The 16,994-nt window shown below is 42.7% G+C and overlaps 1 protein-coding gene across 1 annotated transcript; it reads right to left on the reverse strand.

The window, feature by feature from the left end:
- Positions 1-518: 518 nt before the first annotated feature.
- LOC102084353 (olfactory receptor 14I1) lies at positions 519-3,912 on the reverse strand. Its single transcript, XM_065039497.1, has one exon. It carries the CDS (start codon positions 2,046-2,048, stop codon positions 1,122-1,124), a length of 927 nt encoding a protein of 308 aa, XP_064895569.1. The 5' UTR covers positions 2,049-3,912; the 3' UTR covers positions 519-1,121.
- Positions 3,913-16,994: the final 13,082 nt, after the last annotated feature.

A 16,994-nucleotide genomic window follows, 5' to 3' on the forward strand; every position in this document is an offset into this window, starting at 1 on the left:
AGCTACTCCTCCTAAGTCCTGCCCTCTAGTCCTTTCACCGTCTTTATTGCCCTCCTTTGGACATATGCTAATATTTTCATATCCTTCTTACATTTTGATGCCCAAATTTTCACACACGACTTGAGGTGAGGCTGCCCCAAGGCTGACTAAAGTAATTCCTGAACCTGCATGGGAATAGAGCACAGCAGAAAGCCAATATGAGAGCCACTCTCTTCAGAAACAGCAACTGCAATCCTAATAAAGCACCCTGCAGAATTTGAAATGTATCTGTTTAGTCACTTGAATCACTCCTCCACACTCCCTGCACAGTCAAAGATAATAAATAGGTATTTCTCCTCATGGGGTTAGCTGATCTGAAAGCAAAAGTTAGATTCAGTGCTTAGAATCACACACAAAATTTTGAGGATTTCCACAAACTGAAATGATTCAGCTGCTCAAAATTACAGCACAGTGGTTCTGTTCTGTGAGGGTGTTGGGAAAGAGGGGGAGGAGATGGAAGGGAGAGATAATTTACTTTGAAAAAGTAAGATGTGCAAGTACACAGGTAGTTTAGATGAATTACAGAGCAGACCTTGTGAGTAGTCATTTATTTAGACATGAAGTGATGATTATCCAGAGGCACATCTTGCACTATTGTCACAATGGTACCTCTTGTAGTTGACGCAATAAAGAAAAAACAAACATTCCAGTGCTGACATAACCAAATGGACACCACCAAAACACCTCTCTGGGTTTGCAAATAAATGTCCTGACCTCCTGGGCAGCCTCTTCTCTCACACACACACTTTGATGCGTCCCTTTTCTGCAACAGCCTGATTACAGACTGTACTCCAGAAGCATACAGAAAGCACAGGGAAGGTGACACAGCGACACAGGCAGGCAGGCATATGTAAAGTGCTTACAAGCATTACCCTGCATTTGTTCCGCTATTGATACATCATTCTGCAAAAGCTGCTGCCACCAAAATTACACATATAATGAAATCTTTAGACAATCTTCCTCAAAAAAAAGAAAAATTGTTCTGATCCCGTTGATATAAATTTTCTGTTATTGGAAAATGAAGTGTTCATTACCAAGAACATAGAGGGCGCCTAATGAAGAAAAACTGATTATTTATCTTTTCATAATAATCTGTGGCCAGTTAATTTTCGCATGGCAGTTTTGATGTCATTGTTCTTCATGGCATAGATGACTGGATTTATCACTGATGGCAACACAGAATAGAGAAGAGAAACTATGAGATCCAGAGCTGATGGGGAGCTGGAGACAGGCTTAAGATAAGCGAAAGAACCGGTGCTAACAAACAAGGAGACCACAATGAGATGAGGGATGCAGGTTGAAAAAGCTTTATGCCGTTGCTCCTTGGCAGGAATTCTCAAGACCACAGCGAAAATCTGAATGTAGGACATACTTATAAAAACAAAACAGATGGTGACTAAAAGAAAACTAAATGCAAGAACCCCAGCATCATGGAAGTATGAATCAGAGCAGGAAAGTTTGAGAAGCTGTGGTACTTCACAAAAGAACTGGTCAATGATATTGGACTTGCAGAAGGATAAATGAAAGATGTTCCCAGTGTGGAGAGCAGAGTAAGGGATGCAGCTGAGCCATGCACTGGCTGCCATGCGGATACAAGTAGTCCCCTTCATGAGTGTCTTGTAATGCAGAGGTTTGCATATGGCAATGTAACGGTCATATGCCATGACAGTGAGTAAAGCAAGATCAGCAGCACCAAAAATATGGAAGAAAAAGACTTGGGCAACACAGCCAGAATAGGAGATGGCTGTGGTATTCAACAGATAATTGGCCATTGACTTAGGGAGAGTGACAGAAATGGTTGAAATGTCTAAGATAGACAAATTCATCAAGAAGAAGTACATGGGAGTGTGAAGATGATGACTGAAAGCTATGACAACAATGATGAGAAAGTTTCCCACCATGGCAGCCAGATAAATTACCAGAAATACCATGAAGTGGAATATCTGCAGTTCTGGAGTACCAGAGAATCCCAGGAGAAGAAACTCTGTCACAGTGCTTTGGTTGGACATTTTATTTGCAGCATGTTGGTGAAAGCTGTGAAGGGGAAGTAAAGGATTTTGATTAGGACTTCATGGTCTGCTCCATAGTCTCCCCACCATCCGAATTTCACAGTTGCCATAAATACATGTTGTTCACTGAAGACAAAGCGCACGAATCCTACACGATGGACCGAACTGTAACTCAGAAACAAATCCCCCACTAATTATAGTTCCATATATAAAATACATGTGCATGCCTACGTATATATAATATACATAGGTATGGATACATATATAATATGTATGCATGTAGTCTACATATGGTTTATATATGCATATTATGTGTATTGTAAATATTATACGCTTATATATAAGTATACATGTTTATATAAACAGTCCACAGTTCTTGTCATTATCTCAATACATATTTGTGCTTATACATATACACATACATACCTATTTTTATATATGCGTGAGATCCCATAATCTCTGTCATGAAAACCCAGTGTAACATATATTTTCCTTCAGAATTATATCCAGATAGAAACATGAGTCCAACATGTCTGCTGTCATTCAACATGGTCCTTTCAGAGTATTTATCCTAATCCCAGCTAGGCCTGTTGGGATATTATCTTTTATGGTGTGTGACTCATCAGCCTTGGGTGGTGAGATACTGGTGCCTAAATGGAGTCAGAAAGAACCAATTAAGATGTCCTGGTATGTCACCTCTGGGACTCCACTTTTCAGAAGGCGGGAGGTAACCTACAGTCTCATGCATCAATATCAATGTATCAATAACCTTAGGGCATCTCAAAACACACTGACCATACACATTTAAGTGTCTGACTCCTGTTGTAGGATGATTTTAGCAGGCGGCAGTGGAGAGAAAACCAGGATTAGTGGAGAGAAAACATCAGAATGGATTCCTGTGACCTCTTGTGAATGTCCTACCTGAGGATGGACTGCAAAACCCTCTCTCATTGCCCAGCCTCTCCTCTCCTAATAAAAGGAGGGCAACATGATTAATCAAGATCTAAATGGGCAATTTGAGATGTTAAAGTTAGTTAGGTCCATATCTAGACCTAGGCCCCCACTTTACTTCTCAGTCAGTGATTCACCCACCTCCAGAAGGTGATTCATCCTGGTCCTGTTGTGCACATCCACTCTCAGAGAGAGAAATAATTTCTAGTCTCTCGTTATTTTTTCAAAAATGTTGAAAATGCCAGAAAAATTAACTTTTAAAAAAACTTTTTGCAGTAGGAGTAAATACAGAGCAAAATGCTCCAACTTTGTTCAATTTCTGTGATGTTTCTTCTATTTTCCATTAACCACATTACTGCTACTACCTTGAATTGAAATAGCAAACCTAATATGTTGCTCCTTTTGCATGTGTTTCCAAGATGTGAAGCCTCTGCTCCTCTCAAATGGAGCAGCTTTGTGAATGACTCAGTAATGAATCATTTGAGATACTAGAAATGCTGCTGTGCTGTCCAGGTATGAAAGATGCACTCACCACAGTGTCCTTATACCTTAATGCCAGGATGAACTTCAAGACTATTATACACAAATCAATTTACCTTACAAAGAGCTGTGCACACCTGCCTCACAGCTCCACTGTACAAATATGATCAATGCTGTCAGAAAACAGTCTATTAATGTCTCTCTCCAGAGTTGTGGGAATAGCACTCTGGAGGCCTGCAGAGAAGCTCAGAAGCATAGATGCAAAGTGAATCCCTGGTGCGTTCTTCACCCTCAAACTCAACACAGATAACTTGCTAACAGAATGCTTTTCATATAATGAAAATCCAGTTATGGTCTCAAGTAGAAATTTAGATGCACCTGCACATATAGTGGGACGTGAATTCATAGTACACTCGTTGACACCAGAGTTGACTGTCTTGTCATTGTGAAAAAGGGAAGAACTGCTTCTTGATATGTTAAATTGTAAAGAAATTATTAGGGGGTGGGGTTAGGTGGGGTTTTTTTGGTCCTAGATAATCCAATTTACATATTTTTTTTCTCTTTATTTAAAAATTCTATCTGATGCAGGTACTTAAAGAAATGTCTGGCATTTTCTGCAATGCCCTAGTGTGACTTAGACATAAGATGGGAATTGGTAGACATCACAAAGGATTCCTGGGCATTTGTATGTACAAGCTCTCCGACACATCTCAATGTGGCCTCTGTGCCACAGCTGTGCCAGGTGCTGCCCCCCTGCTGGAGACAGTTCCAGGCAGCTCCAGAATAGACCCATAGCAGGGCACATCTGAACCCATCAGCCAAGCTGATGGTGCCCCTGAGAAAACACTGGAAAGAGCATAAAACCTCAGACAGGCAGAGGAGGAGGAGAAAAAAAAGAATCCCAGCCATGAACTGACAGCTCCCCCAGGAGAATGCTGTGGGAAATGGTGTCCTGCCGGTCCCTTCAGGAGCCAGCACCTGAGCCCTGAGGTACATCTGGTACCCAGCCCAAACTTGTGGCCACTTCACTGCCTGGTTTACAAGTCTCTTACCGTACTCAGGCAGGCTGACTGGGCTCTCCAGTTCCTGGCACACCAGCCACACGGGCTCAGTGGTTCACGGTCCCTGCTCTTGCCCACGCTTAGACAAGACCTTGATCTTTACCCAACCTTCCACCTCTTAGCAGTCAGGTTTTCCTGCAGGGTTTCAATGACTAAAGCACACCGCTGGAGCCAGGAGAGGTTAAAAGGGCACTGACACAGCAAGCAGCTTCCTGTGAAAGACCCACGCCCAGCTGACAAGGTTAGGCTTTATGGTAAAGATAATACAGGTATTTCTATTCTCATTCTAAGTTGTGTCTGGAGGAGTTCTCAGGTTTTACAACTTTTCATCAGGAAATGAAGTTGTCAAACAAGTCTTGTGTCTCTCTTGCAAGGAGCCATAGATGGTAAGAAAAGTGACACAGGTCCAATATTAAGGTAAAGGAGTTCTTTCTGCCCTCTGCAGGTTGATCCAGCCCTTCCATGTCTTTTGTATCCTTTTGACCTTCTTTTGGTTCTTGAGATTGAATCAGTTATGCCCTTCCCCTCGTGCCTGTAAGAATGATTGCACTTTGGGTTTCACATTCAATTTGTGCCTCCTTTGTTTCACACCAAGGCAGAAAACACAAAGATTTAAAAATTGACCTAGTGTTTGATCTCTCACAAACACAAATGGAGTGCGAAAAGCTGCGGAAATCACTGTAAATGCTGAAAGGAAGAAGCTGACATGCTTCCAGGATAAGTAAACGTGTTTGAGGTAGGGAGGGTGTCTGTCCAAATGAGCCTCGCAGTCTAATGCAGGGGAGGGAGTCTCGTGCAGCACGTAGATGTGGTTTGTCAGTTCCCACAGTGCTGCTACAGAAGCACAGTTCCTGCTCTTTGCGTGGGCTCGGGGCTTAGAGAAGTCATTCTCAAATTCAGTCTGGCATGAGGTTCAAAGAACAGGTTTAAATAATTTACAAGATCATTGACAATCTTTGTAGGTGGACTGATGTACGGATGAATGCGTGGATAGATGGATGTGTAGGAATAGGTATGTCAGTGAATGGATGGTTGCCTAAAGGAGAGACAGAAATGTTATTAAACCATTTTCTTTCACATTCAACACCACCTCAAATTTCTGGGTGTTTAGAAATTACTATGTTCCATTTAATGCTCTCACATAACGACACCTGAAACTGTGCATTCCTCAAGCTATAGATGAATGCATGGAGCAGAGGAGACACCACGATGTTGAAGATGGACACCAACTTGCTGAGGTCCAGTCTGTTGGTCTGGGTGGGTGTGAGGTACACGAAAATGCACCTGCCATACATGACAGACACCACAGCGAGGTGAGAGGCACAGGAGACAAAGGCTTTTTGTCTGCCAGTCACAGAAGGGATTTTGAACACAATAATAATGATGTTGATGTAGGATACAGCTGTAACAGCTGGGCTGTCCAGTAGGATAAACACCGCTGAGATGAAATTCACGCACTCTGGGACCCTGGTGTTTCCACATTTGAGCTGAACCATTCGTGTGTTGTCACAGAAAAAATGATTAATGGTGTTTGAACCCCAGAATGGGATCTGGAAATACACCACTGATGGACAAAGAATGCAGATAGCCCCACCAGTCCAGGCAGTAATCACCAGCAGGCTGCGGAGCTGTGAATTCATAATGGTCACATAGCGTAGAGGTTTGCAGATGGCCACGTACCTGTCAAAGGACATCACAGCTAACAGGAAAATCTCAGTGCTACCAGCATGAAGTAGAGAAATGCTTGAATGAGACAGCCCCTTAAAGAAATTGATTTTTGCCTAAAGCCACGTTGGCCAGTGCTTTGGGGACAGCAGTGGTGGTAAAGCAAATATTTAAGATGGAAATGTTCCTGAGGAAGAAGTACATGGGAGTCTGAAGATGATGGTTCATCAGGGTGATGGTGATAATGAGAATATTACTGGTTAATGTCAAGATGTAGGTGACTACCAGGATGGTAAAGAGCATGTACTGGAGTTGATAATCATCAAGAACACCCAGGAGGATGAACTCCATCACTGTTGTTTGATTCTCCATCCCTAACTTATCTTTAGACAGGTAAAAATGTTTTGAGGGAAGAAAATAGCACAGCACACACACAAAAGTAATGAGTGAGAACGTCCAAAACCTTCTTCCTGAAATCAGCCCGTGTTCCCTTTTATTCCTGGGTGTTCTTCCAAAGAAGAGGATTCATCAAGGTTCAATAAGATCTCCACTCTCAATTGCGTGCTACCCCTCCTCACTGGTTTCTAAGATGAACTCTACACCGCCTTTCTGAGCAATACACAAATCCAATGCTAAGCATGTAAAGGCAAATGAATCCACACTGTAGAAGAAGTTACTGAGCATGAAGCAGTGATTCTTCCTTCTTCTACTCCTGTGTCTAATCTTCAGAGCCTAAAACGGCAGTGAAAATAAAATTGGAAATCTGCAGGGGAGTGGAGAGCTGAAGGACTGGAGCTCTGCAGTGGGTGACCCTGCTCCAACACGTCAGCATAGGCACAGTCACGGGGAGCTCTGACAAGGAGCATCATTGTCTGAACACGGCCTTTGTGAATGCCTCCACTACCAAGATTTAAGAAATCTCCCAACAGTGCTTCTGGCCCTTGGTGTCACATTCTTAGTTAAATTCATCTCACACAACTCTACCTTCCTAAGAATAACAGGCTGTCGTACTGCTCATATCTAGTACTTGGAGAGAGGAGTTTGTTCCCTGATGAAATGAACATGGTGATCAGCCCCTGGATTTTCTGAGGAGTGACTGAAAGAACAGAGGAGTCTGTCTCCAAAACCAAACAGAAGAGTCTGCTCACCCGCCCTCAAGCATCTTTCTTGTAGACAGCTACATGACCAAATAATCTAGAAACCCTTTTTGAACAATGGACATAAAAGATGTTTGTAGGACATGATTCATCTCATGCTAGGGTAGATACCCCAATTACATGAGAAGAATTGGTTTCCTGGATTGCCTAGAACCATCTTTTAACCAAAAACAAACAAACAAAAACAAAACAAAAACAAAACAAAAAATACAAATATATATAGCTTTCAGGTGGAGAGAAATCACATTTGTGGTGAGTAACTTACATTTGGACAACTGGGATAGAACTCAGTTGTTTAAACACAGGTGTCTAATAATATCTTGGGCACCACTGAGTACTGAGGACATCTATACAGTGCTGGCAGATTGGACATGTACTCATAGGTTCCGCAACCTGGAGATGAGACAGGAGATCATAAGGTGTAAAATGCCACTGAGTTATTCTACTGACTTTTAAGCACTGTCAGAAATATCTACCAGAATTCCTAGACTAATGAGACACCTACAAAGGACTGAAAGACTCTGCGGAGGAGGTTTTTCTAATCAGTTAATGAGAACTCATCTTCATCTTAAGCAGGTAATTAAGATGTCTGAAAATTGCCTTCTGGACCCTCTTGCTCTCTCTGCTCACAATAGACTGAGCCTAAATCCTTCCTCAGACTTAGAAGACTGACTTGTAGAAATGAATTCTCCCTGGACTCTTGTGCAATGATTTTAATTTATGCCTATTACTAGGAAAGAAGTATGAATTACCTGCACAGGTTAACAGGAATCCTGATACTAATCTATCACCAAATATTGAGCTATTGCAGAGATAAGAGTAGGAGGAGTAAAGATAATATTGAATATTTAAATTGATGAAGTGACTACTTGTAATAAACTAATTGGACAGCACATTCAGAGAAGTTTGTGAGGGCTAGAAAACCTCCTCTTAAAAAAGCACTTGTGTTGTAAAGGAAGAGAGAAGTACTCACCATGCAGATTGAGAAAACCAAATATTCCTGGGAGGAAGACCTTTTGTCTTACGAACAATTCAATTATGTAGCCTTTTATGAAACTAACGTCGATCCAGAAAAAAAGATCTTTGGCATGTATGCAAGTTACACCTATGTATAACCTGCCTTTCCATGTACAATATATTTTACTAAAAGGTTCAACATTACCTGCCTAGAGGAAGAAAAGCAAAAGGCTTAATTTAGTGTCATTGACTTTGCTTCCATTTTGCAATTACTTTAAGAGCTCTTTCTCACGGCTTTTCCTGTGTGAGTCATTACACCGGTGCTATTTAATTTGGTTTACTCTAGTTTTCTCCCTTCCCAAGATGAGACGTGATGATCTCCCTAGAAAGGTCATTTGTGATCTTCTAGGAGTGTCATTGTTTGACACAGAAATGCCTCTTTCTTGGCTTATTCAATGGACTGGGTTCATGGTTCATTGCAAGAGGTAGAAAGTTGAGATAGCAGTGGTTATGATTCATCTTACACATCATTAATATCAACATGGTGGAGCTTTGATGGTTCCCTACACATACCTATCTAACGGCAATTTATACCTTAGTGCATCCAGGCTTCCACCACGGTTTCAGAAGGGTTCAGAAATCTCAGACAGAATCCCAAGTTATCTTGCATGTTACCGATGTTGTGAAATCCAACAACTGTATGAGCTGCAAAGTAAGGACAGGATTAATCTCAGTTGATAGTCTAAATCCAAGACAGTGATACAGAGACTGTATTCAGCCAATGGAGCAATACCAACCCCTCCAAAGGGTGATTTATACAACAGTTTTAGCCATCAGTCTTAAGAAAAATAAATCACATTCCATAGGCCATTTTTGGCCATGCACCGAGCAAACAAATGTATCTTAGGTCACAAAAACTTAGGAAGGTTTATGCTGTTCTTGTTCTTAGCTCCATCTTAAGCACCCTCATTTTTGAAAATGATGCTGGCTTGAAATTATCAGCCAAGGAGAGTGACAGGGACTCGAAGCACGGATGTAAGTCACCCTAAGTTGCAGAGGGGGAAATCAGCTGCAGATGTGGCTTCTGGATTTAGGCAGATGCAGTGAACATTTGTGTCTGTGAGGTGGGTGTCTCAACACCTGAGATCTGTACCTAAGTGCAGACCCACTTAGTGAGGTCAATTAAGCCAGCAGATTAATTGACATGATCAAATGCAGGTGTCCACTAAAGCGACCTGAAAAACTCCCCTGGCATCAGTGGCTGTGTTGACGAGCTCTCCCCAAAGAGCTGGGGGATCAGAAGATCAGAACTTGGGCACAGGGGCACTGACGTGGAAGGCATCGGATGCGGGAGGAGTCTGTTGTCTAATAGTGATGTCTCAATACTGACATCTAGTGACATTTTTGCACACTCAGGGATCCCACCTGCCCTCCAAAAGCTGATTCAGGGGGTGAGAAGTTGAGACTCTCCTGCAAGCCCTTTGTCAGACTCATTTGAAAGGCTTGAATACCACAGGCAGTCTCAAATACCATTAGACTCCTGTGTTAGGGCAAATTAACTCCACCCTTGGAATGTGTGTATGCTGCCAGCCTGGGTAGCAGCTTTTCAGTCCAGCGTTGTATCCCTCTGACATACCACTTTGCAGGAAATATAGACGGTTTCCAGGATCCCTTCTGCAGGAAAATGTCCAGGTCATGCTCAAGATGAAGTCTCAGAGAGTTTTAGTGGCTTCATGGGGCCAAAGGCTGCTCAGAAAGGCCAAATGGATGAGAACACTCCAGGGTTGACTTTCTACGTGCATTTGGCAGGTTCTTCAGTGCTCTCAATGCTAGAAAATACCACAGAGGACCAAGAGGTGATTTAGGTCATGCTGACAGTATCCCTGAAGTTAATCTAGACAGAGGATATAAATGTCTTCAAAAAGTTTTTGATACTCCAGATACATGACAGGGACTGTTGCAGTGCATAACTAGCACAGTGCTGAGCAATGAATGAAGTAGACCAGTGATCTCCAAAATGGGGTGTGCAAGAGAATCCATGGGGTCTGTGTGGCAGATGCACTTAGCACCACCCTCCCCACCCCCCCCCAGCCAAACCAGAGCAGTTTGGTCCAGGCTCCAGAGGAGGGAAGGGCCTGAGCCGTAACCAGGCCAAGAACTCCTGCCAGGAGACCCACAGGGAAGCAGAACGGGAACTGAACACCGGGGGTTTGTGGGCACAGGGAGTCTTGTGCAGACTTTTCCTACTGTGTGCAATTTGACTACGAGTCAACCACTTCATTCTATAGATACAACAGCCTGGATAAGCCACTGTGAGCTCTCCCTGCTAAGTAAGTGAGCTGTGTGGCAATGGTTTTACTACTCAGAGGTCAGTGGATGAGCCCAATTCAAGTTCAATATTAATCATTTAGCTTGAGAAGATGCACACTAAATATAATGAATTATTTAGAGATATAAGGTTGCATGATTTTTAACATGCTCTTTGCTTTATGTTACTTGGTAAGCTGGATTTGCTACAATTTAAGCTGTAAAGTTCTGCTCGTATTTACCAAAAGGAACTACAAACTACACCGAACACTTGCAAGATACGGTCTAGTTTGCACTTTGCTGGGAAAAACGGAACTGACTGGGAAAAATAACGATCCAAGGCTAACACGGAGACATTACAGACATCTGCAAAACGGGGCCTATTTTGCACTTCACTCATAAGGAAGGATTTATTTAGACAAAACACTAACTGCCAGGCTACGGACCATAAACAATGTTTATAGCTGAACAAAACAGAGGTCCACGTGGAATCAGCAGAAAAGATCCAATGAGAAGCAAGAAGATCCACAGTGAAATATTGCTATTGGACTGAATCATGGTATGAATGGTCTGTAAAGATATAAAAGTCTATGTTCTCCCATGCTCAGGTGGGACATCTGCACAGGTACCAGCTGGAGTCAGCCCTCCTGCTGTTCTACTCCACTATTTTTTTTTTCCCTGGGAATTTTGTTTCCTGAAAATCTGCCCTGCATGCGGTTGTTGGGTCTCACCTGAACGTTTGCCGATGGAGGTTTAAAATACAGACTCCGGAGCGAATGCCAATGCCAAAATCTGACCCGGTGACCTTTAGGTTATCTCCATTGTCAGTGGTGAAATGACAGAGTTGGACTGCCCTTCACACCTGGTTTTGGATGTAGTTCCTTTCTTTAGGAGAGACCTATTTCTTCCTGTTGCAATAGAAGCGGTTGAGGATAATTGTCTGAGACCCGTACTCCTGGCACTTAGCCCTGCTAAAAAGTTTTTCCCCATCTTTCCTATAAGACCCTTATAAGCACTGAAAGGCCACAGTAAGTTCTCACTGGAGCTTTCTCTTCTCCAGGATGAACAACTATCTCAGCCTCTCTTCATAGGAGAGGTGTTCCATCCCTCTGACCATCTTGGTGGCCGCCTTCTGGACCCTCTCCAACAGGTCCATGTCTTTCCTGTATTGAGGCCTTCAGAGCTGGATGCAGCACTGCAGGGTGGTCTCACCAGAGCAGAGCAGAGGGGCAGAATCACTTCCCTCAGCCTGCTGCCCATGCTCCTTTTGATGTATTTCTGTTCATTCCACTGTTTAAACATTCTGTAGTCTAATTGTTTCTGAAAACTTCCATCATCACTATTGAGTCAGCTCTTTTCAGGGTTCATGTTCTGAGGAAACTGGAGTTCAGTGGGACTGAAGTAAAAGATATGACTTTTTTTCTGTTAAGATTTTTTATTTCTTTCATTAAAGAAGGCCTTGAAATTCTTTTGCAATAGTAATTAACTTTTCTCCTGTTTCTGTACATAGTTATCATAACAGGTAAAGACAGTGCTAATTAGAGCAGATAAAGACGTTGCAAATAAAGCCTTTGACACCGCTTTTGACTGTGGTGACAAGAGAATAGACTGTAATAAGAACTGTCTTACTCCCAGCACGTGAATCAAAGTTTAGCTACTCATTTCTTAATTACACAGATACTTCTCCTCTCTTTGCCTGATTCCCACCAGGAAATGAGCTGGGCTAATTTTTTTTTACTTACATCCTTCCTGTCATAAACAATTACAACAAATGATAAATGCGAATTATGCTGTACGTATTCATTGCAACACATCTGGGAGCTCCCTAATTAGCTACACAATGCCTACAACTCTACAGGGTGTGTGGCAGAAAACCAAATGCAGAGCTCATTATGGCATTTTATTGAGCCTCTTGAGGAATGTGGTGCTTCCTCCTGGTACTTCGTAGCTGTGGCAAAATCTGGCAAGTTGCCTTGAAGAAAACACAGGTAGAAGCAGAAAGAAAACTTATTTGAAGTTTTAATGAATCCCAGTGTGACATGCAAGACCAGAAACACAGTTGGACAATGTGTTCCCACTAGGGCTCATTAGAGCAGAAACTCACAGACTTTTATTACAGGCAGCACAGAAAGCCACAGACGACTTCTTCCCTTACTTCTTCCCTTACAGAAGTCAAACAGCAATCCCCAGGTGCTGGAGGGTGGTCTTTCAGTCAAATAAAAATAAATAAATATTAATACAAAATGTCTGAAAACATATAATCTATTAGGAGTTACTAGTGTGTCATTTTTTTTTTTTTTTTTAAATATGGAAACTTACAGCTATGCAACTGTGTAGCATTCACATTCACTGTGACAACTATAGTCATACTGGTAGAGTTACTCTAAAATGGAGATTAAAATGCTTCCTCTGAATTAGATCCATTCCTCTGACCTACCTTTAGCTCCCCAATAAAAAAAAATCACTCTTTAAATGTAAATTATTCATCTAAGAATCAACTGCCCTCAACAACTCTCTTGAAGTGAGACAGACCACCCTTCAGAGGAGTGGGATTGCAATCAACTGGTTTGAGGACTCACTATTTAGACACTGAAAGCTGAACTAGTCACTCTGGCAACTGATACAACTGGCAAAGACAGATGACACTTTTCCAGAGAAAAATGTCTTATCTTCACTCAGGCACTGATAGTAGGTCAGATGACTGATAGTGAAAAGGCTACGGTGAGTAAGAGGATCTGAGGGCTAAAAATTACATTAGGAGAATCTTCCTTCAAATATCAAAAGTTTTGTCATTGTTTCCTAACGGAAGAAAATGGCTAAAACTTTCTAACCTTTAGGAAGTATTCACATTTCTTGACCACTTGACTCAGAGCATCCTTCACCTGTTTCTCAGGCTGTAGATGAGGGGGTTAAGCAGTGGAGTCACAACAGTGTACAAAACGGAGAAGACTTTATTTAGTGCTCTTAGAGTCTTAGTTTTTGGCAGGACATAAACAATTATTAAGCTTCCATTAAAAAATGTCATTACAATGAGGTGAAAAAAGCCTTTTGCATCCCAGTGGCAGAAGACATCCTCAGGACAGTGGTGATGATACACATGTAGGACACCAGAGCTGACAGGAAAGAGGACAGTGCACACACTGATGAGAGGGTGAGCACCAACATTTCAGTCAGGCTGGTGTCACAGCAGGAGAGTTTTATCACTGGAGTAAAATCACAAAAGAAATTATCAATAAACTTGGGACCACAGAAGGAATGTTGTGAAATCAGGAATAAGCTTACAGCTGTAACAAGGAGATCATTCATCCAAGACAAAGCTACAAGCTGGACAAGTGCCTGGAGGCAGCCAATACCCTTCTTGGGAGCAGCATGAAGCCAAGTGTCTTCAGGCTCTGAACTCAACACGTGCCTTGTGCTACGGACCAGCAGAGCTAAAAATGGCCAGAAAGCACAGCCTAAAATCACCTACCATGCAGGGATATCAGTGTTGCTACCAGCTGGGGTCTTAGACTACAGATGAATTCCCACTGCTTAAGTCTTCTTCGAGTTGGGCTGAACCTGTATCATACTCAAGAGGAAACCTCAAGTTCAGAGCCTCCAGCATGTTTGGTTTGGGTGGCGGTGGAGTGGGAAGGAGCCGACACATTCCCCAGTGGTTGCCCTTCCTGAATTGCGTTTTGGCAAAATGGGCCACTGGCCTCCAGAGAGATGGCACCTAGGGACATGGTTTACTGGGTAGATTGGACTCAATGATCTTAAGGGTCTTTTCCAACCTAAATGATTCTACGTTTCTATGGTTTCTGCCTTGACAGCAGTGCTGTGCACACTAGAAAAGACGAGTGTTTGGAGGTGTCAACAGCAGGCACAATAGCAGTGGCTCGCAATGAGGGACTCCTGCTGCACCCCACTTGCTGACCTCTTTGCTTTACCCCAAAAGTCCAGGCTGTGTCGGGAAGTCTCATTCTGCAATGTCATGTAAAACAATTGTTTTGCAAGTAAAACTCTCATCACGTCCATTTAGTAATGTAATTTAGTAATGGAAGATCTCTCATCATTTCCATTTAGGCATGAGCAGCATCACAGCCATTGCCTGGGGTGTTGAAACAGTGCACCAGCTCAGAGCTTTCATCCTCCACAGGGACACGCGGTGCTGTCTTCCTGAAATCCCAAGGCAGACACCCCCCAGGACATTATTTCCATAACACCAGGAAATGGCATTCAGGTTCTTCAGGCCCAGAGCTCCATCTATGGAAGGAAGAGTGAAAAAGCTGCACTCTCTGTTGGCCTTACTGTGAGATGGGTTTCAGGAACAACAGGAGGGCAGAACAGATGACACCCAGACCTGAGTCTTCATTCCCGGGCACCATCACAGGGAAGGTCCTCACACTCTTGACTCACAGTGTTCAGTGCAGGAACCTCTCCTAATTGCATTTGTCATCAGCATTTCCAGACACAATCCATCCCAACCTGGACAAAAGTTGTGTTAGAGTCTGGTTGCATCACCTTTTGAGCCACGTGTCCATTCCTGGATTTCTATGGACCCCCTACCTGCGTGCTTTCCTTCACCATCTTGATCTCCCTGTAAAGGCTCAAAAGTTATGGGGATGAAATCAGCAGGGACACAACTGTGCTCATCCCGTGAGATGGGGGTTTCCAGAGGGGACAGGGAGGGCAGTGATATGGGGCAGAGCAGGTGACACCCAGACCCGAGTCTTGGTTCTCAGGCACCTTCACAAGAACATCATCACTTTATGCTGAAGATTAAAGTACCACGTTTGTGGAGGCACATCTGGGCTGTTCTGATTCAGCCAGTGGGTCTTTATTTAGTGAAAATGAGAGACAAAGATGTCTAATCCTTTTCCTGGATTTTCGGTTTGTTCAGGCTCCAAAGGAGGGAAGGGCCTGAGCTGCAGCCAGGCCAAGAACTCCTTTTGGAAAAGTCACAGTGAAGCAGAACAGCAACTGAACACTTACAAGCTGTGGGTGCAAGGAGTCTCATGCAGACCTTTCCAACTGTCTGCAATTTGATATGAGTGAACCACTTTATTCCATAAATATGACAGCCTGGGGGAGCTACTGTAAGCTCTGTCTGATAAACAAGCGTGGCTGTAGGGCAATAATCTTTTCCTAATTACAGATCACTGGATAAGCCCAGTTTCAGTCTTATATTAATCGTTTAACTTAAAGAAGTGGGTATTAAATCAAATTAATCACTCAGAATTATAAGGTCACGTGATTTTTAATATACTGTCTGCCTCATGTTACTTAGTAAGCTAAATCTGCTAAAATCTTAAACAGCATATTATAAAGTTCTGCTCATATTTACCAAACTTGTATCTACTTAATGAAAACAAAAGCAGGTTCAGACCACTATGACACCTGCAAAATAAGGCCTGGGTTGCATTTTGCTGAAAAAGCAGGATTCATTCAGACAAAAACGGTACCTTCGAGGCTGCACAAAGCAGTTATGGACTGTAAACAAAGCCTACAGCTGAGCAAAACAAAGGCCTCTCTGAGGTTGGTGAAAGGATCCAATGAAAAGCAAGAAGACCCCAGACTCAACTCTTGCTATTGGACTGAAATATGGTGTGAGGGGTGGGTAAATAGTCCATAAGGGTACAAAACCCCAGGGATTTCTATGCTTGGTTTGGTGCCTCTGCAAAGGTACCCATTTCAAGATGAACCTGATGCTGTACTACTCCATTAAATTATTTATTTCTGTGAATGCTGGTACCCAAGAGTTTGCTTCAAGAGACCTGGGATCCAGACTTTGGAGCGACCTGACACCAGGCCACTAGAGGAAAGTGATGATGACACTTCAAAATCCTAACCAAGCAATATAAAGAATTGGGTGTGCACATATAATCCCTTCACATCTAATCCCTTACTTGTTTTCCTTTACCTTCTATGTTTCTTAGACATGAACCATTGATCAAGTCTAGGCTAAGTTTGGAACCAGCCGCACCCAGACTCCTCTCTGAAGAGTTTAGAAAGCAAGGGGGTCCATTCTGAACCTCATGAGACATCCATTCTCCCCCTCAGTAAGAGGGGCTCCTTCTACCCTTTTGCATTTCCTGTCCTCATAGAAATCACTCTAAAACAATTCTCGCCTGATTCTACTTGGCATATTTCCTCCATGCAGTAAGTAACAAAGTGAACCTTGCCATCGAACTCTGTTAAGTCACATTTTTCTTTATATGATCTAAAAATTTGCCCAGATTTTGAAACACTACATTCACCATGTTCAGTCAGGGAATCTCTCCTAATTCCACCTGTCATCAGCATTTCCAAACACAATTCATTCCAGCCTGGGAAAAAGGTGTATTAGAGTTTGGTTGCATCACCTTTTTGAGACACCTGTTTGTTCC

Source organism: Columba livia, chromosome 23 (assembly GCF_036013475.1).
Source record: "Columba livia isolate bColLiv1 breed racing homer chromosome 23, bColLiv1.pat.W.v2, whole genome shotgun sequence".
NCBI lineage: Eukaryota > Metazoa > Chordata > Aves > Columbiformes > Columbidae > Columba > Columba livia.

What these genes read in the sequence shown, in the direction of transcription:
- LOC102084353 (XM_065039497.1), bottom strand. Translation starts at nt 2,048, where the DNA reads ATGTCCAACCAAAGCACTGTGACAGAGTTTCTTCTCCTGGGATTCTCT.